Source organism: Camelus ferus, chromosome 35 (genome assembly GCF_009834535.1).
Source record: "Camelus ferus isolate YT-003-E chromosome 35, BCGSAC_Cfer_1.0, whole genome shotgun sequence".
Lineage (NCBI taxonomy): Eukaryota > Metazoa > Chordata > Mammalia > Artiodactyla > Camelidae > Camelus > Camelus ferus.
In genome coordinates this window covers 21,024,336-21,052,228 of record NC_045730.1, presented here as the reverse complement: position 1 = coordinate 21,052,228, position 27,893 = coordinate 21,024,336, and the positions used below count along the sequence as shown (strand labels likewise).

General features: G+C 45.2%; 1 protein-coding gene across 18 annotated transcripts in view; it reads right to left on the bottom strand.

The window, feature by feature from the left end:
* LOC102507360 (partitioning defective 3 homolog) overlaps positions 1 to 27,893 on the bottom strand; it is a 456,005-nt gene that overhangs the window by 147,901 nt on the left and 280,211 nt on the right. For 15 of the 18 annotated variants that reach the window (XM_032474041.1, XM_032474032.1, XM_032474045.1 and 12 more), the window contains one exon: positions 8,695 to 8,805. The exons of 1 other annotated variant lie outside the window; for it this stretch is intronic. In XM_032474041.1, coding sequence (XP_032329932.1) covers positions 8,695 to 8,805 — 111 coding nt within the window. Of the gene's footprint in view, positions 1 to 8,694; positions 8,806 to 24,394; positions 24,526 to 25,584; positions 25,790 to 27,893 lie in introns of those variants that run through there. 2 more of the 18 variants (XR_004317528.1, XM_032474049.1) reach the window with 2 other exon arrangements.

The following is a 27,893-nucleotide window of genomic DNA, read 5'->3' as shown; positions in this document are numbered from 1 at the left end:
TTTAATGATTTCAGTGAAAAGAAAAACACTTTTAGTGTCTACGTAAGATAGAATATACTAATATTAGTTCAACAAAAAATAAAATAAAATAAGTTTCAGATTGCTACAGTTAGCTAACTGTTAACTATCTTCAAAACAATATTTAAGAGCTTGAAATCAACCCTTTTGGGAAACATTTTACCTCCAACTTTATTGTACTGCCATCTAGAAGCCTCATTCTGAGAACAAAGTTCCTGGCTCTTTTACCAACAATATTTTCTCTCTCTAAAAAAACTCAGTATTACAGAAATTCATCAAATCAAACCTAAGTTCATGGTAGAATGAAATTTAAGCTACAAGACAACTGGAAAAAACAATTCGATTTAATAGCAGCTTGTGGTCAATGGACTGACTGCTGTTTATTTGTCTCTCAAAACACTTCAGGAAAAGGGCAGACTTCAGAAATCTCAGTCTTCAGTGTACCTGCTGGACAAAGCCGACAACTGCCATTTACCAAGATGTGAGCTGCCTACGTGATGTCTACACTGAATTCCCCAGAGAAGGACCAGAGTCCACGAAATTTGAAAAGAGTCATAATCTAAGTGGGATTTTAGTATTTGTGTAATATTAGGGTAAAAGTTGATTTGAAAAGAAAAGACTTCCATATTCTGAATGGGTCCTAAAAATAAATAAATAAATAAATAAATAAATAAATAAATAAATAAATAAATACATGCTTGAGCAGGAACAACTGTTTTAATTTCCAATCCAAGGGAACAGGCTAAGACGCTGACTTACACAGTGGTACCTTGTAATAGGTGTGGTGGGGGGAGGGGAAATTAAACTTCACCCCTCAAAGCTACAATGAGATAACAGCAGTTTTAAAATACAAAATGGTTAAAAGTTGAAAAGAGAGAAAAGAAAAGCATTCACAGAAATAACACTAACCATTAGCACAACCACAACTTGTCCAGGGCCTAAGCCGGTGCAAGAATGAGCCCGCCACGAGCCCTGTGCTAAGGGAGACGCAGAATTTCTCGTAAGTTCTTGGGAACTAGACCCCGCATTACCGTCTCTCTGAAATGTCTGTCATTAACTCCAGCCCCACTAACCCCTACCCTTCCCTAAGCTCTGTGGTCACCAACTCTCATAACTGATTATGTCATACTGATTTTTTTAATGTTAAAGGGTTTAAATCTTTTTTCCCTTTCAACAAAGGTAAGGGATCCCTGAGATAGGAACAATTATAGTAATAATAAAATATCTCTACCATCATTTTACGTACTTAATATGTTGTGAAACAACAAAAATTCTCTTGCATTAATAAAACACTAGAATATTTCACTACCAGCACACACACCCCTCATAAATACCCATTCACTCACTCACATTATGTTCGAACTTTCACAAGAGTCAAAGCACTTACAGTTATTTCCAACTCAAAGAGACGCTACAATGCCAAACACACCTAAGACAGCGCTCATCAAAACAAAAACACCCTTCCTACCCCGGTTACAGGCTGTTGGAAACATCTGTTTCACGCTGCCCAAGTTTACTCTTAGCAGTGGACTTCCACAAAATTAACAGATTCTTTAAAAATTTTGTCCACCTGCACAATAAATTTTTTTAAATGCCTGAAGAACTAATCTCACTGGTTAGAGTTGACTTTTCTGAGGGATTCAAGAGGTCAGAGAAAATGGGAAGAACTCTGCTACACGATAGAAAAATATATTTTTTCTACTAAAAGGTTAAATTTTAAAAGTCAAGCTTTGTTTGAATGACAATATGTGACCTCCATGCAGAGATTACCCAGGATATCTGGGTTCTGATATCAGAATTTGGAGAATCTGAACACTAAGTTTCAAGCCAAAATGAGTGAAAATTCTTTATTTTTTCAGATTCATAGGGAACAAAACTATTATTGCTGTACAGATTATTCCTTCTGTAATTTCACTCATTTTTACTCATGCACTTTAAACTTTACTACGTTATGAAACATAATTTTTAAAATATCACTTTCTGCAAAAACTAATAAATGTATATTATCCCCTGAAAAGGATCTAACCAACTAAGAAAGACCACAAAATTTTTTTTATCAAACTTTCAAGCACTTACTCAGAGCAGATATTAGGAAGAGTTAGTAAAACTGAAAAGAGAAATGCAAGTGATTGGGAATTGGGAGCAAAAGTGTGACAAAAAGTTGAAAAATGACCTACCAAGAGCTGGGTGTGTATCACTTAGGGACAAAGATAGTTCAATGGCCGGGTACCGAAAAAGCAAGGCATTTAAGGGTGGTTATCTCTTTGAATAATGGAACATTTCAATCCATAAATCCTTAGTAGTTTTATAAATACCCTTCATATTCTGGGAGGATTTCATAAGAAATTCATTAACTTTTTAATGACTCCATGAGAAGCATTCAGTCTCCCTGAAAATATTTCCAACTTAACAGATTAGCTATAGATAATAGTGTCATAATAGGATCCCTTGTTGAGTAACTACAAAATGTAAGCTGGTTAAAGTTACAAATTTCATTTAATAAAATGAATAACATATGAGGTAAATATTATTTGCGAGCTAAGAAATCTGGTCAAATATCACAGCTAAGGTATCATCTTTCAGGCCTCCTTTCCTTCCTTCCCATCCATCCTGTTCATACAAACTTGGCCTCTTCCAGAAAATATTTAACATGATTTTCTAAAAATGTGAAATAAATCAAAACAAAAATAGATATTAACTTTTGAAAATAGATGTTAGCTTTTTAAAAATATGTATGGGAAGAAGTATGTATTTCATAGGGAAAAAATAGAATAGCATAGAGCAGTATGCTAACAGCAGCTTATTACAGATCAGTTTTTGTTTTCCTATTTTATGTTATTTTTTCAAATTTTCCATAGGTACAGAATTAGAATAAATTTAGAATTAGATCTTAAAAAGATATATGTTTTAAACAGATGAGAATTATGTGAAAAAGAGAGAATTGAAAAAAAATAAAAGAAAAGAAAAGATGGGTCAGAGATGAGATTCATAAGTACCCCAAACAGAAGCCATAACAGTAGAGGAAGGTCATGGCACTGGCTCAGAACTTGCTCACGGTTCTGTGAAATAATCAACTCAGACAATCCCATTTACAACTGCATCAAAGAGAATGAAATTTAACTAAAAATAACTGGGAATAACTCTAACTCAGGAGGTCAAAGATCAGTACTCTTCAGAAAACTATCAGACACTGATGAAGGAAAAGTGAAGACAACACAGACAGACAGAAAGATGTATCATGTTCATGGATTGGAAGAATTAATGTTGTTAAAATAAGCATATACCCAAGGCAATCTACAGATACAATGCAATCCCTACCAACTTACCAACAGTATTTCTCACAGAACTGGAACAAATAATTCTAAAATTTGTATGTAAACACAAAGACCCCAAACAGCCAAAACAATCTTAAGAAAGAAGAACAAAGCTGGAGGTATCATGCACCCAGATTTCAAACTAAACTACAAAGCTATAGTAATCTAAACAGTATGGTACTGGCATAAAAACAGACACTCAGATCACTGGAATAGAGTGGAGAGCCCAGTAATGGACCCACACTTATACGGGCAACTAATCTATGAAAAAGGAGGCAACGATATACATTGGGGAAAAGATATCCTCTTCAATGAACAGTGGTGGGAACACTGGACAGCTACAAACAAAAGGATCGGGCTGGACTACTTTCTTACATCATGCACAAAAATAAACTCAAAATGGGTTAAAGACTTAAATGTAAGACCTGAAACCATAAAACTCCTAGAAGAAAACACCGACAGTGTGCTCTTTTACATAGATCTCAGCAATATTTTTTTGGATATGTTTCCTCAGGCAAGGGAAACAAAAGCAAAAACAAACAAATAGGACTACATCAAACTAAAAAGCTTCTGCACAGTGAAGGAAACTATCAATACTAAAAGACAACCTACTGAATGGGAGAAGATACTTGTAAACAATATTTCCAATAACGGGTTAGTATCCAACATGTATGAAGAATTCATACAACTCAATATAAACAAAAACAACCCAATCAAGTAATGGGCAGAGGACCTGATTAGACATTTTTTCAAAAAAGACATACAAGATAGCCAAGAGGCACATGAAAAGATGCTCAACATCACTAATTATCAGGGAAATACAAATCAAAACCACAATGAGACATCCCCTCACCTGTCAAAATGGCTATTATCAGAAAGATAACGTGTCAGAGAGGATGTGGAGGAAAGGGAACCCTCCTGCACTGTTGGTGGGAATGAAAGCTGGTGCAGCCACTGTGGAGAACAGTACGGAGGTTCCTTAAGAAGCTAAAACTAGATCTACCATGCCATCCAGCCATCACACTCCTGGATATTTATTGGAAGAAAATTAAAACGCTAATTTGCAAAGACATGGGCACTTCTATGCTTACTGCAGCATTATTTACAATAGCCAAGACACGGAAGCAACCTAAGAGCCCATCAATAAATGAATGGACAAAGAAGATGTGCTGTATACAATGGGATATTACTCAGCCACAGAAAAGAATGAAATCTGGCCTTTGGCAACAACATGGATGGCCCTAGAGGGGATTATGCTAAGTAAAGTAAGTCAGACAAAGACAAATACTACATGATTTCACTTACATGTAGAATCCAAAAAAACAATCGTAACTAAACAGAAATAGAGTTACAGGTACAGAGAACAGGTGGTTGTCCAAGGAGAGAGGGTTGAGGGAAGGAAACAGGTGAGGGAGGTTAAAAGGGACAAGCTTTCAGTTACAAAGTAAATGAGCCTCGGGGATGAAATGGACAGTGTGAGGAGTACAGTCAATAACCATGTAGTATCTCTGTGTGGTGACAGATGGCAACTAGACCTCACAGTGGTCAGTCAGAAATGTACAGAAATATTGAATCACTAGGCTGTGTAACAGAAACCAACACAGTGAGTGCAGTAGGTCAGTTATTCAAAGACAAACTCACAGAAACAGATCAGATTTGTGGTGACCAGAAGCAGGAAGCGGGGTGGGGGGGGTGGACTGGATGAAGGCAGCCACAAGGTACAAACTGCCAGTTATGAGATAAATAAGTCCTCCGGATGTAACATACTGCATGATAAATGTAACGCTGCTGTACATTATACATGGAAGTTAAGAAAATCCTAGGAGTTCTCATCACAAGGAAAAAATTTTTTTTCTTTTTCTTTAACGTTGTATCTATAGGAGATGATGGATGTTCACCAAACTTACTATGGTCACCATTAAAAACAACAGCTCTGGGGATTTCTACAGCCAGTTAGATGGAGGAGCTGGATGGACATGGCCAAACCAGGAACCAGTGGTCCTTCCTTGCCATCAGTATTTTCCAAATGACACAAATTCTAAGAGACGTCAGTACTTTATAGAAAAAAAGAAGTGAAGGGGGATGTTCTGTGAAGAAATAAGTTAGGGAGTGATGACTCTAGTCCCATTTTGGCGACTTACAATGCATAGGAACAGAACAAGGGTTCTGACAAATGACAGAGTGAAGAAAATAGGCGTAAGTGGGTTTAAGCAAGTGTTTCTCAAACATCTTTGCATGCAGAGCCCTATTCTGCTACTGAGTGCTGTCTGGGAGCCGCGCCCCACAGTTCACATGCCCTTAAACCAGCAGTGGGGATGCCACCAGAGCGAGAGCCAAAACGTGACTTCTGACACAGCGCCAAAAGAGACGTCCACTGCCGGGCGTCGTGACAGAAGCTGAGTGGCCCTGAAGTCACCGGGGTCATGTGCTTGCACAGACTCCATGTGGGGCTTGGAGCCCCAGCCTCTCGGGTGGTGGACACGAGCCAGTAGGGCTCCCTCCCCCGAGGCACACCTGAAGGAGAAGCCAGGAGGCGGCGGCAAGCACTGGATTCACACCTCAGCTCCAAACACCAATTGCCTGGCTTAGTGTCTCCCGGTGGCCAAAGCGTCACTGAAAGGGTGGGGTACCTGGGCTCAGCGCTCCGAGCCAGGGGTCCAAACAGCACATCACAGGACCAGCTAACGTCACCCGTGACACCTGACTTCTCAAGAGGAGACCTCAGGCAGGCAGACTCAAGTCTGAGGCCAGGGAAGACCACGTGGGGACCCTTCTCACCCATTCTCCTACGCAAAGAGCACGGATTCAAGACCCCTCCTTACAGCGAGTGGGAGGAAAGGGAGGAAGTTAGCATGGGTGACGTCGAATTCAATCTCAGAGCCCTGCTCCGAAGAATCTAATTTACTTTCACTATCTAAATAGATCTTACCGTGGGAGGAAAAACATTTTAAAGGATATTCACTGTCCTTTCCATTTTTTGATACTCTATATTGGGTAATATTCAGGTTTCATGGCTTGGTATGGACCAATAAATAGCTGGGTATGTGGACACATCATAACTAATCACGAAGGGATGTCAGGTTTTCTATTTTCATTTGGAATCAGCCAAAATCGTTTTTGGAACTCAGATAGCTACAGTAAGTAAATAACACTATGGAAGATGCTTCCCTGCCAGTCAGTGGTGAAGTAAAGGCAGTGGTGAGAATATAAGCTGTGGTTTATTTCTTTTTATCTATTACCTCCATTCAGACTCTTCCCAAGGAAGCTGCAGCTTCCATTCTCAAAAGGAGTGATGCCAACAGACAGACACACTAGGAGCGAGGTTACCCCAGAGCAGGATTGCTTATCAAAACCACAAACACTAAACAGGTGTCTCTTACACAATTCAACATCTCATACTGCTGTTGTAAGATCCATGAGTTTAAATAAAACATATTTGTAAAAATTATTACTGAAACACAAAGTAGAGCAGTTTTCTTCAATTATGAAGCTAACTGATTTTTTTTTTAATGGATCATTCACTTGGCCCTAAAAGATTCTTTATTCTAGGCCTCCTGGACATTGTAAATTCATTAGCATCAACCTAGTTCCCAGAAGTATTACATCATAATAGGCACAGACATGGAGATTGAAAGCACAGCTGAGAGGTGAACCATGCCTTAGGCAAATTAATGATACAAGGGCAGCCATTATGTAAAAACCATTGTTTGGCTGTAAAAATTTGACTTTGCATTGTAGAAGTATTTTGGAAAAAGTTGATAGAATTCTGCATGGAAGCAGGGCAGCTCATCTTAAACTGCATAAAAGGAATATTTAGAATCTGAAAAATGGGGTCAGGGGGCTCTCCCTTTGGCTGGCATCAAGACAGGAGAAGTCTAATGACTCCTCCTCACCCTCAGCTCACTAACAGAGTCACACATCTGCCCGTGGATAAAGCTGAGTCCATCCATTTACCTGGTACACACGCTTCCTTAAGGGATAGAAAAGCCTCTTAGGAGAGACGTCTGCACTCGTGAGTACTTAAATGCTGTATTCCACACACCACGGAACACTGCACACCCTGGTCTAAAAACAGTGAGTTTACAAGTGTGAGGATTTCCAAACTGGTGAGGATTAGAGAGAGTCAAGGAAGCAAGAAAGGTGGAATGACTTTTTCAAAATTGGAGAAGAGTCAGAACAGTAAACCCAAACTTGCATCACAAAGTCCACATGTTCCCCACTTATACAGATTTTATACCTGAAAAGCCACACACAGAGAATCAGACTGGCCCAGCAGAACAATCCTCAGGGGTCTGGGAAAGATGGATGGGAAATATCTGAACGTGAATCACTTCTACAGAAAACTGGTAGGACCCCCTGTCTAGTTCTTCTGCCCCCTGTGAAGTGAGAGGTGGCAGGTGTCCTGGCTCTAGGACTGTACTCAGCACAGCAGACGTGGTCCTAAGACGCTGGGCTAGAGTCCTGGCTACCGGCCATGTTGAGGTTCACAACCTTGATCGAGGCAGCAGGAACTCCCTGACCCCCCAGTTATTAAAAGTAAGAGAAGGAAGTCTTCCGCGGCAACTCTGAAAATGAAATGGATGCTACAGAGAGACTTGCTCCATGCCTGTGAACTCTAGTAACCCTGGCGTGAGCTGGCTCTCTCATCCCCTGTGAATTATAATGAGAAAAATGCTAATCACTTAGAAAATGGTCTTCGAGTGTCTGCTTAAAGTGACTTTTCATTCATTTCAGTGGTCTTTGGGTTCCCAGCATGAAATGATTCAACAATAGATAACAATCTTTCTGGAAGTGATGGAATAAAATTTAAGCAGAAAACGTCTCACAAAGTGTGACAGTGAAACAGAAGGAGAAAAAAGAAATGGCAGGTTTGATAGGAAAACAACACAGTAAAAAAATCAGTAGCCTCCCCAATTCCTGTTAGAAATCAAAATATTTTATATGAGATACATAAACTCAAACAGTTCTACTTTCAGAGGAGTATTGCTTTAAAATGATTATAATATACTATATACTTGTAGATGAATGAGACCGAATTTTACCATATTTCTTGTGATTTTAAAAGTGATCATAAATTCAGTAGTTTATTTATTGATCTCATAAGCCCTACCATCTCCTGTGCAAAGATCTTAACTAAAACCAATCAAATGCACTTTATTCCCTCAAATAAACATAAGGTGTTTTCTTTTCACGTTTCTTTACATTCTATTCATCCCACAACCACCAATATTTGGACTGACACAGAAAAAAATAAGTATCAATGGAATGCAACCTCATTATATTAGAAAAAGAAAACAAAGAATGGGGAAAAAAAAAAAAGCACTCCCCTCCCGCGGGGTCTCCGGGAGTGCCCGCAGCCTACCTCTCCTGCTCGCGCGCCATCCGGGCTCTCTCCTCCTCCGACGGGGGGGCCTCCCGCGCTTTGATTCTACCCGTTTTTTCAATCTTGTCATCTTTTCGATGTTTGCCAAACCTGTTGACAACAAAAAATTCTAACTTGTCAATATATACAAAATGCATTGTCATTGTTTTGGGATAAAGACACGTAACCAATAAAGTGGGCGCTTCCTTAAAACGAGCTTGCCTAGTGTTAGTGTTTTCAATCAGATTACTTTCATCATTTTAAATTGGAACTTTCCAGAAAAAAAAAAAAAAAAAAAAAAAGACCCTTCGGGAAATGGCCTCAATATCCATTTTTTTCCTTTGGCAAAACAAAAACACCACCACCAACATCCTTGCGGGTCATCCTTATTACACTCACAACCCATAAACATATACAACTGAGTGCCAGATCCTTCCAGCGCTGGATGATAAAAATCTGTATCAGAGTGGGTTTCTCTCAGGACTGAAGAATGATAATCCACAATCATCTATTCAATCATCTCTCCCTAAACAACTATGCTTCTTTATTTTCACAGTCAGGTTTATTGGAGACATTCATCATTGTTTACACTCTGACAACCAAGGCCGTGTTTGCGAGGTCCTGAGTACAAAGGACCGCTCACCCTGATCATCTACCCTGCCATCAGACTGCAGGCGTGCGCACTAAAGGGAAAGCTTTAAGTCTCTTCAAATCCTCTTCTACAATCGGATGAGCAGGAATGGCCCAACGTGGCACAGTCCACCTGGAAATCTGCATCTGATCAAAAGCATGAAGGCTGACCACGCGCCTCAGAAACTGTCCACACACACATCCCCAGACGGGCAGGAACTCCAGGCCGGCCAAGAGGACGCTCCCTTCCCCTGCTGGCATCCACAGTCTCTCCGCAGCCTCGGACAGGGGATCAGTGCTTCTTCCTGCTGTTACCTTTCTCGACTTTTCTCCAGACTGTGCTGCCTGGAATGTGTATGCCCCCCACCTCGAATAATATCCGTCTGTGGTGATGTGGTCACCAGATGTTTCAAACCAGAAGTCTTTTACAGACAGTCAGCTGGGCATTCATAATATATCCAGTATAGTGAGGATTTCTTTCTGAGGACAAAGTAGGAATCTGGCTGATGGTGACAATCACATTGAAAAGAAGAGTGAAAAGGTAGGTCCAAGGGTGAAGGAAAAGAGAAAAAAGGGGTCTCAATTAATGTCTTGGTTGGGAGCATAGGTCTTTCTTCTTTAATATAAACCTGATTTCAAGCACTGGTCTAGGCAAGGAAGTGTGAATGGAAACATTGCTTATGTCCACTAAAGTCACACTGCACTAAAAGTAAGTAAGGAAAGCATCCTTAAGATGTTAAAATAGGTAACAGTCAAAGCACCACCACCGCTATTCCTTTAAAATTATGCACAATACTCAACAGCATTGAAAATTACCTACAAAATTAACTTCCATAAAGCAAATCTATCCTTACATTTTAATGCCTTTTAGAAACTGGAAGATCATTTCAGTTGCAAAAAAGGAGAAAAAAGAAAAAAAGGAAAAAAAAAAAGTCCCTAAGAAATTTAGCCCAGGAACCGACGACTTCTGACAAGGGATACACTACGTACTATGCTTTTAAAACGAAAAATACAAAGCATTAAAAATAAAATTAAAACTTTCTTTCCTTTGTTTTTGTCAACATATGAATAATGCTTAAGAGGTAAGCATAATGATTGCCTTTACAGAATGAGTTGATAAAGAAATGAAAAAGCAAACATAAAAAACGGACACATCTCAGAAGAAGCCAACATCTAAAATATAATGTTCATTCCCTTTCAAACATTATTGAACATCTGCAAGAGGTTCTGGGGAGAAGACAGGGCTGCACAAACTAATGTCCGTGGGTGTCATCAGCACGTGGACGGCCCTTAACGCCCCAGGGACTTCCACCCTGAAGATTCTGCAACACAGAGGCACCTGGAAATATAAAATGTATTAAATTCTAACTTCAAGGAAAGTGTTAAGTTCAAATCTTAATACATGACATTCACTAACAACAGGTATTCCTAAAGGTAAATCATTTAACCATTTAGTCTTTCAGTTCATAAATATCCTCCAAACAACACAGTGTTGCCACAATGACCCGTTTTGTTTGCTGTGCTGGGTCACATCCTAGACCATGTACATTCACCCTCTACAGAAGCTGAGAAACACTGAGAAATGACACAAGATGTATTATCAATCTTACAAGAAGAATCTGCCCTTTGAGTTAATAATATGGAATTAATCGAGTGAGTGATTTCTCCATGTTTTAAAGCAGCTTCAATATTTTCAGCTCCAAACCTAACACTGAGTTTAATTAGCTATTATTGAAATCATTTTAAAAATGATCTTGGTCCTACTTGGTGAAGAAAGTTTCAGGTTTAGATCTCAACCTATCAGCTTTCAGCTTTTTATCTCAAATACACTTGATTAAAAAGAAAAAAGCACAGTAAATCGCAACTCATGTTTAAGAACTACCTTTTTTCTCATAGTATTTGCTGTCACAATATCCTAGGCTGCCGCCTCTCACCGGAATATACTATTTCATTATTTGTAAATTTATTATCAAACTTATATACTTTTGTTTTTTAAAATTGTAGCCTCAAGACTAAGGTATGGAAAAGAAACCACAGATACAGTGCTTACAGGTTAGCATTTGGACGTTTCCCTTAATGTCTGCTTTAGTTAATAAATCACGCGGTTTCTTCAAGGCATACTGTAACAGCATAGCGTATTAGTTTATAATTGGGGTAAAAATGGATCCCTCGGCTGTAATTTTTTGACAGAATGAAATAAAGACTCCAAGTGAAAAAAATAAACCAACCATTCCAAAGTATAAAAAGAAAAGTAGCCACCGCGCCACCACTCTAATTGCCAACATATTCTAGTGTTCTTAATTTACAGCTGCTTAATTCTTCTTAAAGGGCAGCGGCTGGCGGGGGGCGGGGGGTGCTCATTGAAAAATTCCAGCTCCCCACGTCCTCACAAAGTCGGTTTCATAGCTGAAATCAACCAATGAAGACAACACTTAATGGCAAGGTTCTTAAAAACTTAGAGGACATCAATTACATTTATTTTATTATCTTTTAAAAGCCACCGATGAATTTCAAATGGGTCATTTTTCCAAGAAACAGAAGAGCTGAAAAAATATTGTAGTAACAGGACACCCAGGAAGCACAGCCAGTCCCAGCAGAGAATGAGTTCCACCAATTGCCCGTGACAGCTCCACACACATGTCAGAGTGACGTCTCCACCACTAGTGAATTCGCTAGTCAACGCTTAGGTCAGATGAACACTGTGGAATGGGTTTTTTTTTTTTTTTTTTTTTTTTAAGAGTCAAAAAGGAAAATAGAGAGCTGGAGAAAAAATTGGTAGAGAAAATCTGCTCTACAGATTCTCTCGCGTGGAGAGAGAAGGTGTGATGAAAAAAATGCAAACGAGCCGCTGAAGACAGCGCGGCAGCGGGGGAGCCGTCTTGTCAGGGTGGAATTGATTGCAACTCTGCTTAACCATGTGGCTGTCTTCATAAAGGACACAGAGATGCTCTCATTCAGCAACGTCATCTCCAAGTGATCTGCCAAGTGGGTTCCACCATGACGCCCTGCAAATCAGATGACCGCCACCTGCTGGATCCACCATACACATTACTTCCCCAAAGAGAGGCGGATGAGATGTGCACTCGCCGGTGAACAGGGCAAGGAAAAAACCAGCCAACAGTCACAGGACTGCAACAAAGTTCTGTTGCTTCTACATAGAAAGACGTGTCATGAACAATTAACCACTGCTCAGAGTTTCCTGCTTTTCAACCATCATTTCGGTTTTCAGCAAATTAACCTAATTCTCTCTGCGGTAGACACAACACGGAAATATTTCACTCTATTTTCTACTGCTACTAAACTTAGAGAGCTTTAGGGGAAAATTAGGCTGAATGATAACACACAGCATCCTGCTATAAATAAAAAATATATATAATTGGTTTTGTCGTGAAAGGGCTTTTCCTAATAAGCTTGAAAACACAGAAGAGTAAAAGGGAAGTCTTAAAGACCTGCCGCCATAGCTAAAAAGAGGTGAACAGACTACCTAAAACCAATTATCTTGTAAGCGTTGAGGTATAATTTTTAAAATAAGATTTTCTTCAAAAAAAAAAAAAACCCCTCATTGAAATGTCACCCAGAAACCTGGTATTTCTCGCTGCTAATTACCGAGATCTTCACGTCTAAGGAGGGCTTTGCTACAAGACGTGTCTTACTATTTACCCTAAGAAATGTGTAGGTTAAGTGATACTGTCTGGCAGGGGGAGAATGGAAAATGGCTGGAATTGGAAATTGGTGTCAGCTGTCAGAAGTCTTCTGTCCACATCCACCCCCACCACCGACTCCGCGCTGGGGTGGTCCACACACTCATCTAACTCAGTCCCCTGTGCTGTGTATCACCACCCGTTTCTGCATATTTGCACCATCACGAGAGTCACTCACTTCCTTTCCCCAGGAATTCGTTATCTATTCCTAGAACCTTCCGGCTTCTGGTGGACACAGGTGTTTGTCCAGCCACTGTGCCACCCCATCTTTGACTACTGCTGGGGCTCTTGAGACCCTTGAGAGATGCCAGCTGCCCAACGGGCCGGACTCAAGACCCTGTGCGGCAAAACTGAAGACCGTGCCCTGGGTCAGCGCTGGTCCCGGCCCAGCCCTCTGCCCGCCTGGAGACGCACATTCACTCAAGTCAAAGCAAACTCACCAGCTCTTAACCTCATTCATCTGCAGTCCACTGAGCCCTGCTTTTGTAAATGGCTTCTGATCCAAGTGTCTCTGAAAGCTTTTTCAATTGATTCTGGTACAATCTTTCCCTGAATTCTTGATATGACAGCAAATTCCCTCAACTCATCAGCCCACTGATGAACTTCAGAACTGATTTCTGCCTTAAAGCTCTAAATTTTAGCTGAGGACAATAAAAATCGAGCCACGTATCTCCAGATGGTTCTAGCGCACCCCTATCTGCGTGCACTGAAGCCGCGTGTGCGTGTACTTCTGAGACTTGAAGCCTAGCGACTTGCCCCATCCCGTCTGTCTCTGACAGACAAGGAAACTGAGCCCCAAGAGGGATGTGTGTGGAGCTGTCCAGAGTCACAGCGCCAGTAAGGAAGACAGTACCGGTCACCCCGCAGCTAGCTGAGAAGACCTTGGTGGGTCTGAACTTGGATGCTCCTGGAGAAAAAGAAATTCCCAGACCTACGAAGTTCACCCTGCGGACATCGTGAGTGAGACCTACGACTGAGCACCTGCTGCAGGCAGGCTCTCGGGCTCATTTAATTACACTTAACCAGAACTTGCTGGAATCTTATTATATACTTTATCTCACTAATTCCCAAACCGACACGTCAAATTGGTGTCATCACCCTCGTGTTCAGGAGAAACCTCAGGAAGCACAGGGGGTTAGTGATTTACCAGGTCATCCAGCAAAGCAGGTGCCGACTCTGGACACATCCAGCCACCTCAGGAGCTTCAGGGACCAGAGACAGCCCCAGTCACTCCAGGCTTTTAGACTGAGAGCAGCTGGTCAAAACAGCTCTGTTGAAACAAACGAGGTAAGTCTTGTGTGGCCAGCAGCAATGAGATCCAAGGGACGCTGTTTCTGAAGGAACCTTTCTAAGGAGCCCAGGAGTCTGGGCACAAGGACTCATCTTGACCACTGGAAAGGGTCGTACCAACTGCCAGAGACCCACTTCCGGGGCAGTGCCGACATTTCTCGGTTCAAAGACACTCCAGAAGTCAATGCTGTCTGGGTGACATGCAATCCTGCCGCCTGACAGCAAGAGTCCCAAACCCAACCAGAGAGGGACAGCGAGAAGGTGTGCGTGCATGGCTTCTGTATAATGATGTACTCTGGGTTTCTGGCTCTGTTTCTTTTTCTTCTTTTTTTTATGTCTCAGCCTCCATTTTATAAATGAGAAAAAGAAGAAAGTCACTTCTCATACGTCCTTCCCATACAGGGTCTTACATTTTTCAGTGGCATTTGTACGAAATTGCTACCATGACTGGGCACTGATTTTCGCACTGATTTGTGGCCATGCTGGATGAATTGGGAAGAGAGGGCTGATTAGGAAAAGCAGAAAGCTCCTATTTAGGCAAAAAAAACATCTCGGTAATCAAGCGTGATGAGACGGGAGCCTTGGAAAGAGGATGCAACAACTTGCTGGTGCTCTTGTAAATGGGCGCAGTTTGAGTAGGTGCCGTATAGCGGGGGGCTCTGTTTGAAAGGGAATTCACAGACTTGAGATCATCATTTGATTGTGTACGGGTTTCATCAGTGCTGTTCTGATTAGATTTAAGAAACTAAATTTGTGTTGCTTGGCATCCAGGAAAAAAACAAGTGACTTTTTAAAAAAAAAGAAAAGAAAAGAAAAGAAAAACGGGCTTCTACTTAATGAAGCCAGAGCAGCCTTCAGACATGTGATGTGCCCTTAGTGGACAAAAGAGCCTCGTCAGGACCCCCAGTAAATGGCCTAAGAAGTGCATCCTTCCCCAGGTAGCCTGTGTGATGGAATCGAGGACGCACTGATATGCCTAGTTGCCGGACACTGCAGGCATCCTGGGAGGATGCGGACAGGAAGTACTGCAGCAGTTAAGAACCTGAACCCAGCACATCAGCAACTCTGACTTTACAAGACCCCCTTAAACTCCAAAGATCTTAAAAACATACACACACACCCCAAACAAAAAACTATGGGACCAGATATAAAAACTTAAGGAAAAAAAAAAAGGCAAACACAGTAGTCTTTCAAAACACAAGATAAACACAAATAATTGTGAAATAGTATTTACAATCTATACTTAGAGTCATTCAAGTCAAATGACGGAAGATGGGGAAATGTACCTTAATTTTGAAGTTACAGCCTTTTCGAACATCAAGCTATTTCAGACCCCATGACGTATTTTCTGTAATAAATTCCCTGTGTGTAAAAACGGGTCAAAATGTAATTACTGTTCCATACAGGATTTTTATAAGGCTTGATATACTTCATTTTTTTTTAAAACACACCAACACAAGTAACCGCACTAACACAAAATGCCAAACATGAAAATGCAAATCATATGCAAAGTAAATTTTTTGTTTCCCCCAACTACTCCACTGACTTTATAATAAATAATACATATGCTATTATATATAAAATAAAAAATACATACACACACATTGAAAAGTAGTGAAAACAACACACAATTCTGATTTTTCTAAATGCTTAATTTGGCGCTGACATCAGCCACGTCCACTCTGAGCGATGCCAAGAGCGCCTTCCACACGACCTCTTCTCCGCGTCCTTTCTTTACCACTACGCTCCTAATTCTCACGCTGTTCGCTTTAATGCACTATTGTTTCATGACACAATACAGCAAATTGCAAATTACATTTGGCTCAAGGAGTGATTACGAAAAATGTGATCACTGCTGCCTTTGCTCGAATAACTGGTAACAGTGAGAGACTGATTGAGCTCCCGGCAGCCCAAGTGATGAGAAGGGTCAATTTGAACATTTCTATTAAGCTTCTTTTGTTAAACCCAACACTCTGCCAGGTCAGAGGCAAATAATCATAGCCTGCATCTGGTTACCATGGTTTCCCTCTTCTAGAAGCATCAGAACAATTTAGTGAGCGGTGCTGCCCCGAAGGCAGTCCCTCTAAGACATACTAATGAGACCTAAGTCAAAAAACACATCTATTCAAAAGGGCACTTGAAAGAAGAAAAAGTAAAAGACGAAATGATACCTTACAACACACCTTTTTTTCCCCTATTAGGACAAAGATTCAGGAGTATTTTGAAACAAAGGTGATCCTAATAATTTCCGTGACCATCTGCCTGTCTGATACCTAAACAGGCATCCAGGTTGTAAAAGTGTAGAAGGTAAAGCAAACACACACATGGCTTCAGGGAACCTTTTCTGAGTCAGAAATACTCGTCCTCAAATAGGCACCGTGATTCAAATTCAACGTTTTGACTATCGATGAACACCTAGTTACAGGGGCAGCTGAAACACGCTCAAACATATTCTTACCCTTACCTGTTTACACAGCAAATCACAGTGGCAAAGACAGACAGATAACATGGTCATTGAGTTGGGGGGGACAGACTTTTCGTGTAGCTCCGGGAAATTTCAAAAGATTAAAGCTTCCCCAAAGATCTCATTATCTGTGAAGTTAAGGTGTCAGTCAGCACTTTTTCTGTCGATGATGGAAACCATTTCTGTTGACTCACATTTCCAAGGATGCTCTCTGCAGAGTAAATTAGGAGACAGAACTTTTCACTTTGTTTCTTTCAGCTGATTTGCATATGCAGATTTAACGCTGAGGCGCTGACCTGCTCTGTCAAGGCCCATTAGGGCTGGGCGCCACGCCTAATTCTCAGATCTGAGAAGAGGAGCAGATTCGCAGCGGCTCTGTGCCCACGCCCTGTCTACCCGGGTCACACCACCCTCTTAAAGAACCCAGCGCCCAAGCGCACAGCTGTGTTTCAAGTCAGTGTTCTTACAGCACACCTGGGTCCCAGCGAGTCTAACACATACAGAGGACGATCCTGTGATGCCCAAAACTGGCAATGGCTCTTTCTAGAAGAGATCCTGCATTTTTCTGTGCCGGGGCTCCCCTCCACCAGGATGCACAGCACTGTGTGCTATGTATGACTCACTGGTGGTTAAGAATCCGGCTGGTGCCGAGGATCCACAATCCTGGGCGGGTTTCAGGGGTGGGGTGACAGGGGCTCAGAGCGCGGGATGTTAATTCTTGCATCTCCAATCAGCACACCCCCTCCCCACCCCGGAAGGGGAACAGGAAATCTGACTAGTGGCCAACCACCACATTTTCCTTTATTCGGCTTAACAGTTCAGCAACTGTTCAAATACAGAACTTGTTGGTTTGCGCCCCCGCCTGGATTCCTCTCATCCCAACTCACTTCAGCCTTCTGAGAACTGTCAAGTCTATACTGCCTGCTGTGTGGGCAAATGCTCGGTCAGAGCATGCGTGTTTGTCCAACAAACTCTGCAGGGAATGGCGCCAACCCCACTGGCATCACTTTGAATTCCCGGGTCTCCCCGTTACACCTGCTGTTACAGGACATCCTCGAACTGCTGTTCTGGTCTGAACTAGGACAACCACGGGAAATGAGCAAACCTTGCGTCATCAAGGACACTGCACACACACTATATGCGTATACACATATTTCTGGATAGAAATAAACTATACATCCTTTTTAGCAAAGGCACTCAGAAGACTGGCCTAGGAACTAACGCAGGAGTAATTAACCCAAGGGGAGAAAAGCCCGTAAGAAAAGAACTTAACAAGTAACAGGAGTTGACAGATTTGCCTCTTGAACTTTCAAAAAGCTTTGCACATACACCCTTCTACTTCGTTCTTAAAATGAAACGTGCAGAACGTGGAGATGAGGAAACGGAGGCTGGCGGGTTAAAGACCAGAGGTGGCTGAGCTGACGCGGGAAGAAAGGGCTTCCAACTCCAAACCCCTAATTCTCTCCACAGCAGAATCCTCTCCCCCGTTACACTAACCTTGACCTCTTCAGACGCCCCTCACGGTCTTCATGTTCATTCACATGCTAAGAGCTCACAAAGTAGAGCAAAATCTTTACTAACTGCACTGAAATCATATTCAAAACAAACTGTAAGAAACATCACCCTGTAGGCTTCTTAAATGGTGCGACATCAGTGAGGCTGTAAAACACTTGAAAGTAGTCAATGCAATTACAACTTTTTTTTAAATGGCAGCGCTGGGGGTTGAACCCAGGATCTCGTGCCTGCTAGGCATGTGTTCTACCCCTGAGCTGTACCTTCCCCCAAACGTTAACTCTTAAGCAGGGTTCTTCCGCCCAGAATCATGGCTGAGACATGGATGGACCTGTGGACAACCAAACACACAACACCAAAGCATTTGGGTAACTGATCTGAAGACCAATAACTCAGTGACACCTTACACGGCAGTGAGACTTGGGGGGCACCTTGACCTTGACACCATCAAGGTTTTGAGCCATCTGTGTGTTGGGGAGGAGGGGAATCTTGTGCATCCCGGGCCGCCACCCGTGGCACCCCCCCCCCACCTGTGACAACGGTGTAAGTCACCAGACACGGCCAAGTCCCCTGTGGGGCAAGTTCCTGGAAGCTGAGAACCACTGGGCTAGGGCTAAAGACAAACAACTATGCTCAACGTTTAGCCTCATTATTTACCAAGAAGACGATTCAAAGGACTGTAGAGGGTGCCTGGTCTGCATCCAGTAAATGCTCCCCTACCCGGGACTCCTTCCTCAGCACTGAAGGGGGAAGGCTTCTTCTGAGACGGCTACGGCTGAATGGAGACGATCATCTAAGACCCGGAAGACATGGTCTAGCTGGAGCCCAGGACTACGTCTGGGGGACGCAGCCGCAGAGATCAGCACCAGGGTTGTGCCGGCAGCATTAGGACAGTGACAAAGACCCTGCTCCCCAAAACCAGAGACCTGGGCTGTGTGATGCGCGGCCATCAGCACTGCTAACTAACAACCAAAACACAAGCTGTAAAGAACAGCAGCAAAGACGAAGCACGGTGCTTCTAGGCAGTCGGGCACTGCTGGCAAACACCATGGCTTCATAAACACCAGGCCCAGTTTCTAACAGAAACAGCGCTGTCTTCACCCCCCCCCTTCCCAGGGAGCTCCTCAGGCTCCCCAAGTCAGGAGATCACGACCGCTCCCAATGGGACACACAAACGGGCTTCCCGGGGTTTGTGGTATGTCCCATTCGGCCTTTCTGGGGAAGCTGAACTGACCAGGGAGCACGGGGGGAGGGGCCAACACGGGGGCGGGGCCAGCATGGGGGGAGGGGCCAGCACAGCGAGGGAGGGGCTAGCAGTCCAGGACCAAGCGGCTGCAATTTCAGAGGCTGGAGGCCGCCTGGCTTCGGAACTGTGAGCTGGAGAGGCAGCTCCCGGGCAGGCACCCTGAGCAGGCTCTGACAGCTGCCTCCCTGTGTCCACTCTTGTCCTCCCCCTCCTTCCAAGCAGAGCCCCAATTTGGGAGGAGAGGAAGTATGCCTGGTTAAGATAAAGCTATTTTCCCCAGCCTCCTTCAAAAACATGAACAGAAGACAGCAGTTAAGAGCATGACGTTGGAGCCAGATCCTGGGTCAAAGTCCCAGCCTTGCCTCCCACCAGCCACGTGATGCAGAGCAACGTGGCTCACAGACCTGGACAACCTGCTTAGCTTCTTTGATAGGCTGCAACCACCTTCACGGATGTATTTTGAGAATTAAATGAATTATACATTCACTGTGTGTTGCACACACAGGCAGTCACTGCATATTAACTATTTTATCACCATGTTATTCTTAATTTCTGGCTCTTGATGGTGGCACTTCCAGGAAGTCCCTTAGAAAGGGTCCACTCCACCAGCAGGTTTCTTTTCCCCTTCCTGCTTCTTCCTGCTTCAAATTCTGACAAGATGCCAGGGATGTCACCATGAAGTGACAGGAGAGAATAAATGTTAAGACTCTCATGTTCATAGTCACATTATTCACAGTAAGCCAAAAGGTGGAAGCAAATTCAGAGTCTGTGGATGGATGAATGGAGAAACAAAAGAATATATTCCACACATACAGTGGAATATTATTCAGCCTTGAAAAGGAAGGACATTCTGACACAGGTTATAATATGTCTGAACCTTGAGGACATTAGGCTAAGTGAAATAAGACAGTCACAAAAAGATGAACACTGGATGAATCCATCTGTATGAAATACCTGGAGTCGTCAAGTTCAGAAAGGTGGGGAGTCAGAAGGATTGTGCTGGGGCTGGCCGGGGTGGAGAACTTGAAGTTACTGTTTAAAGGGGAGAGAGTTTCCATTTCATAAGATGAAAAGACTTTTGGAGACAGACAGTTGTGACGGTTGCCCAATAACATGAACGCACTTAGTGCCACTGAACAGTTCACTTAAAAATGACTCAAATGGTAAATGTTATGAATGCTTTGCCATAATTAAGAAAATAAGGAAATCTGTGTTCAGGACGGCCGAGAGAAAAGGAGGCAGTGACTCTGCTGACAATGAGGCCACCACACGACCATGGATGGCCAGTCTGGAGACTTCCTTGAAATTAGAGAGATACAAACCATGCCTCGTTTAATCCAGTCACGTGGGCCTGCGCCACAACCAGAGCGCCGTCTCACAGATGAGATCCTGGAGGTAAGGAGGCGAGAAGCAACGCTTCTCCCCATGTGCTCGGATCCCCCGCTGACAAAAGGAGACTGTTCTTCGCAGCGTCTTTGCAAATGATCCTGTGTTCACATCGATGCCCCGACCGCTCCAGCCCTCCACTCCCAGCAGCCAGCTTTCTCTCAAGACGCCCCCTCGGTCAGCCCACGGTGGGCACTGGAGGGCAGGAGGGGGCCAACGGCCTCCCAAGAGGGGAAGGGCCGCTCTGACAGAGATGACCAGAAGCACCCACTGAGATGAAGCCCCCTACTCAGCCAGCACCGCCATTCCAGCTGGCAGAGGCTTTCGGCAGAAAGACAGGAGAAACAACAGCCTGGAGTCAAAACCAGCTTCCTCTCCCCTCACTGCTCCTGGCACTTCGGGGGCATCCCTCTGGCCGGGGGCAGGACGCCGCCGCACACTTCCTGTCGCCCGGCTGTTAACAGCGTTTCTCTCTAATTAGCCGCTGTCTCTCAGCTGCGCGCACTCAGGACCGCAGCAGACCCTTCAGGAAGAAAACACCCTTTTCCACTGCTGACCAGACTACCTGGAAATAGTATGAAAACTCTGCCTTAGTGAATTAGATAACCTCCAGCTCACAAGGAAAATAACGTTCAAAGGAGTTTTGCCAGACTAAACAGACAGGGGTCCACTCTGCAGGTGAACACGTCAAACTGACAGTAAAGACACAGAGACCCATAGGGATAATGCTGTATTTAAACATGGGACTTTTCCCAAAAAAGAGTTCCATAGGAAAAACGTCTTATATGTTTCTTCCTATTTGTTCATTAAAAATGAGAAGATAGACCTCAAATCTTAGTAATAATCTTCTAAGGCCTGGTTATTGTTTCTAACTCTGACCAAACAATAGATAAGTAGTTATGTTTTCTGCTTTTTAACAATTACTTAGTTTATAATGTTACCGGAAACATAACAGAAGTCAAACCTCTGTCACAGCAGGAAATACACATAATTCCACTCTTTCCTGGGAAATAAATTCCCAGAAAGAAATCTAGCTGAAATGTTTCTGAATGCAACCATGACTATAAAGAATCCACAGAATGATTCGTGACATTAAAAATGCATGTAAAAATAATAACAAGGTTTTAAAGTGTGATGCAAACAGGCAGAGCCCAGCCAGGGCCCCTCCAGGAAGGGCCAACGGACTGAAATCACAGGCGCGCTCGATAACTGATTCAACGGCCCATATAAACCATTACTGGTTCGAACGTTCTGGGAACATCACAGCCCCTTGGATGGAACATAAAACATGAGCAGGGCTGCCTTGAAAAACAAAAGATATCTGCAAATCACAGTTTACTAAAAAAATTTTTGAACCCTCATGAGTCCTGGGGAAACAGCTGCGGTCTGGAGCGCGGGCGGCTGCTGCTGCGTCCCAGTGGCTCCATGTCACGATGTTCAAAAAAACAAACAAAGGAAGGCTTCCACACAAGGTAATTTTAAAGCTGGCGCTTTGACGAAGCCGCCCCCCTCTGTGACCTGAGGACTGTCCTTGTTGCGTAAGTGGGAGAGGAGGCTGGAGGAGGCACTGTTGTCACTTTGCAGCGGAGTCATCAGTACCTGCTGGCTTGTTCCCGCACTGCCCATGGGGGACACGGACGAGCTGAGATCGGGGGAGGTAAACTCTCCCCCCGAGGGAAAGAGCGACCCCCAGACACCAAGACCAGCCATTCCAGGCACCGTCCCCCCAGCTGACAGCCAGGCAATGGCTTGCTTAAAAAAATCAATTCCTCCCACCCTGATTTCCACAATCCCTTGTGAAAGCCTGAAGTTGGAATTCACATGCCACTTAACACACCACTTCTACTGCTCAAGACCACGGAAATCTGGCACAGGATTTTGTGCTTGTGGTTTTAGTTTTTTTTAAATGGAGGTGCTGGGGATTGAACCCAGGATCTCGTGCACCCTAAGCACGCACTCCACCCCTGAGCTACAGCCTCCCCCACCTCCCCTCTTAAAACAGGAGCTGATATATGATCTCTTTAACGTGGAACAAGCATTAGCGTCAGGAGGTTCTGTCTGTACTGAAGTCACACGGAGACACTCAAGTACAGCACGGAACAATGGCCACCGTGCCGCATGGTCCAGGGACATCTCCCGACGTCAGCAGGTCCCCTGCAGCCAAGGCCATGAGCACATGAGCACTGGCGGCCTCTCAGCGGAAGCACCGTTGTGCACATCCTTCTAATTCCTAAGGCGCACACTCCTAGTCTGCTGTATCTTTCAGATGCCGTGTTTAAATGAAAGCACTCAGTATTTGTCTCTCTCTGCCTGACTTATTTCACTCAGCTTAACAATGGCCTCCAAGTCCATCCACGCTGCTGCAAATGGCAGAATTTCATTCTTTAAAGCAGCAGATACAGAGAACAAACTAGTGGTGACCGGAGGGGGAGGTGAGCTAGAGGGAGGGGATTAAGAGGTACAAACTATTGGGTGTAAGACAGACTACAAAAATATAGTGTACAACACACGGCATCAGGCACAGTATTTTATAATAACTACAGAAGTGAGTTGAATCCTTAAAAATGGTGAGTCCCTATATTGTACACCTGTAACTCACATAACACTGTACAGCAACTATATACTTCAACAAAACAGAAAAGAAGAAAGTAAAACAAAATAAAATAAAGAATCACACTCCTGCCCTGGCTTTGACAGCCGCCCTCGTCTGTCCTCCTCTCCCTGCGGCGGCCTCTCCTGGTCGCCAGCATCTCCTCCTGCTGACTGAGTCCCCATGCTGAGCCCCGGCATCCGAAGGGTCCTCACAGCTGAGGCCTCGCCGCCCCTTCCCCGCACACGTTTCCCAGGCAGCCCGTCCACGGACACCGTGGGGGCACAAAAGTCACCTCCTGCACCTTCAGCTCCCAGACCTCGGCACTGCCAGGCCTCCCCCATCGGCCCGCGTCGCCTGCGCGTTCACCTGCAGACAGGTTAACGCCAGGGTCAGCGCGGCCCACGTCCTCCAAATCTGAACCTCCTCCGAGTGACTCTCCGCCCAGCTGATGGGGCCACGACCTGGGAATTACTTCTTAGGGTTCCTTCCCTCCTGCTGTTTTCCATCCAATCAAATAAGCAAGACCCCTGGGCTCCTCCTGAGAAAGAGATGCCACATCTCTGTCCCCTCAAGCCACCGCCCTCTCTGAGCAGCATTCTTCCAACAGCGGCCCAGCAGAGGTCCTGCATTCTCTCTGGTTCAGCCCTTTTAATTTTTAAAATTAAAAATTTTAATTTTCTTAAAAAAATGTAAATTTTATCAAGCTAGTCCCTTCAATGGCTTCCCAAAGTTAGGATAAGGTCCTAACTGCGTCAGGAGTCCATGACAGGCCGCCCTGCCCCCCCAACCTCTGCAAACGTGGAAGATTCCTACCACCTAAGCAGCATTTTTCAAGTTGTGTTGCAACCCATTAAAGACGTAAAACTGGCCGGACTCACCCAGCATTTTCCAAGAATGAGTTACAGAGCAGTAACAGTGCCCACGTGGCATCCAGCAGTCACATGGGGCGTTCTCTGCACCAGGAGGGGGTCTTTTGTACAGATTCAGTCATTTTAGCTTCCAAGCAACCCTGTGAAGCAGGTACCATTATTATCCACACTTGACAGTTGAGAAAAGGAAAGCACAGAGGTGTTCATTAACTTGCCCCAGACGTAAGGCTGCTGACGGCCCAGCGGGGATTTGGACCCGAGCAATCTGACTTCAGAGTCCAGGCCCTTGATCTCTGCCCTCTGCTGCCTCCCAGCCACGTGTGCCAGAACCCAGCCTGTGGAGGAGGGGCCGGGCCACCTGCACAGTGTTCCTCTGAGTCACTTCTGCAGGTGAGCACACGGGTTGCTGGCGGGATGTGCAGGTGGGAGGATCCTGTCAAAAGCGTCTGAACCCGGAACCCCTTTCAGATACAGAACTCGCAACATCAGTGAGAGCTCGGGGTTGGGTTCAATTTCCGGAGGAAGGCTGCCTCTGCCTCCTGGGCTGGAGCCACTCACCCTGACCTGCTCCCCGGGGCCCCACAGGCCCTCTCCCGAGGCCCCCAACGGCCGAGCCGATGCACTCACTGCCCTTCAGCGCTCCATTACACCCACCGCCAAATCCCCCGAAGCTGGCCTCATGCCTAGGCTCCAGCAGGCCCCCGGTAAGTATTTGTGAAACGTACAAATTAAAGCTTTCACCTCACCATTACTCTAAACCCATACACACCCCATAACCAGACTTGAAAACAATCCACCCGCTCATGTTAGGAACAGTTCTTTCCCAGTAAAACAGCCAGTTAATTTCACTGCCCACGTGACTCCTGTGGACCGTATGCACCTGCAGGACTACGCGCTGGCGTCGGGGTCACGTGACCGGGCGGCTGATGGGGACACAGAGGCAGGACTGGACATGGTGGGAGAAGGAAGTGGCTCCCTTGAGAGGCAACCAGGACCAGGGGCCACTGCCGGCCCGTGTCAGGTACCTGCCCCTCCTGCTGGAGCACCTGTCCAGGGACACGCTGCCCCGCCACCCTTCACAGGCTGCAGACCTCTGGGCCCCAGATCTGCAGCTCTCACTGGCCAGTTTGCAGAGGAGCAGGGAAAGTTAATCTTTAATAGGACGCTTATCATGAAGTGCTGAAATAGTGACGGCCCACTGGGAGCCTTCCTGCTCATTCACACTCACCTTGAACTGGAGACACATCTGACCAAGGCGATCGCCCTTCCCCCTTCCCTGCTGTGCTCAGGACAAGCCAGGTGTGCAGCAGACGCCGAGCTACACAGATGACGCCAGTGCTGTGCCCACGGCGTGGCGATGCTCCAGAAAGACACCAGAGGGAAACCACTGTCCTGGGAGAGCACCTGTGACCAAGGTTTACTTTCTTAAAACTGTTCCAGAATCAACCTAGACTGCGATGAAGGAGTAGATGCACTCGTTCTCTCAACTCAAAACGTTTTTAGTGCTTTATTCTAAATGGAGACAGAATTAAAAAGGGAAGAAAAGAAACCTGAAATTCTCGGAAGTGGAAAGCACAGCTGAGAGGCTTTGCTAACAGCTAACATCAGCTCTAAGAGCAGAAATGAGGTAAGTCCCTGCAAGCAGTGCTGGGCGTCTGCCAAGGCTGGGGCTGAGGATCCCAGACAGGCGCGCGAAGCAAAGGAGCCGGAGAGACAGGGACAGCCCAGCAGAGCGAGGCCCCAGGGTGGAGCGCATCCCAGCACGGGCAGGTGCCCACGCGGGCGCACGGATGCAGCCAGGGCCAGAGGGACGGGGGCAGAGGAGACACCAGAGGATTAGTTGAGGAAGTGGAGGCTGAGAACGTATTCTCGGGAAAAGAATGGCCTCAACTATTTTGAGAGAGAAAAACACACAGGGAGTTCTCTTCAACGCCTTGTGGTGCCTGTAATAAAAAATATGAAAACAAATGTATGTATGCACATACGTGACTGAAACAGGACGCTGGCCACCAGAAACTGACACATTGTAACTGACTGAACTTCAATTAAAAAAAACTAAAACAGCAAAAGAGAAAAAAAGAGAGGAAAATAAATGAAGCAGCAGAGATGCAGCAAGATCTGAGGCACAAGATGGTGTGGAGTCAGGAGGGGGTCAGAGCGCTGCCAGGCCTGCAGGGCCCTCCTGAAGGAAGAGCAAGAGCGAAATGGGGTCTTGTCGGCATCACCAGCGATCCAGATGCGGCGCAGACAGGTGCGAGGGGCGGCTGTGGACAAGGGATGGGGCAGTGGTCATTTTTAATTAACAATGAAAGTTCTGAGTCCTTAAGAATTATTTTGAGGAGAGAAGGGACCAAGACGAAGGAAGCTGCAGAAATCAAGGCGGAACAAAAGCCAGTTCCCAAGGTGCTCAGTCCCGCGCCCCCTGCCAGCGGCAGGGCCTGCATTTTCAGAGCCACAGCCACTTCATGCGATGATCACAGCAGCCTCGGCCCCACACAGGTCTGGGGCAGCAGGACACGGGAAGAGGCTCAGGGGGGCCCAGGGGCCCGGCAGAGGGGCAGGAACGTGGCCGGCCCTCGATGGGGCTGGCGTTCCAATCCAGCGGCTCTTCCTTCGCCCACACGTGGCCTTGGTGACTGGTTCCTCTCCCCACCTGTGGGTTTCATTTCTTCATCCATCAAATGGGTTAGAAAGAGCACCCACCTGCAGGGTGATGCGGAGCATTAGCGGGGAGAGTAATGCTCTGGGCAGCAGCGCTCACTGACCGCACACGGCAGCGGACGCATGCCACCTGAGGGGGCTCGTCTCCTAAAGGAAGTCGTAATGGCCAGCCCAGCAGCCCGATTCAGAACCGAGGGCCAGGAGGTGACCGCAGATCATCCTCTGAATTAAGAGAGACCCCAGCACAGACGGGGGTGCTCTGCAGTCAGTCTGTGTCCGTTCCATTCGCTGCAAAGTCCTGTTCTTTCTTCAGGGACTGGAATTATGACATAAACCGGAAGATCATGAGCCAGAGACGTGATGTTCTCCACGCAGAAGAGAAGTCGGTTACCTTGTAAACACGACACACGTTGTGGGAGACACAGGGCTGGGCTGCCCCTCCCACCCCGGTCAAGCCCCACCTCACTTCACAGTCAGGACCCCTCTGCCCATGGGCTGGGTGGGAAATGGGAGCTCCGGGGCACCCCTACAGGGGGGTCAGGCTGGACGCTGAACCCCGCGGGGTGGCCAACACAAGGAGGAGGCCGGACACAAGGCCACTGTCTCCAGGCAGGTGTTCACAGAGCTTGTGAGCAGTAAAACCAAGCTTCTGGCCTCTTTAGGGATGGAATCTTACACGGTCTCCTGGAGCCTGACGTTTGCAGCTTAGGAAGACATTAATAAGGCAATTTTAACATTTACTCCTTGCTTGAGTCCACGACCCGGTGACCACACAACCCGCAGCCAGGAGGCTGGGCCCCGCCTGACACGAAGCATTTCACCTGGCAGCGCCTCATCTTTTCTGCAA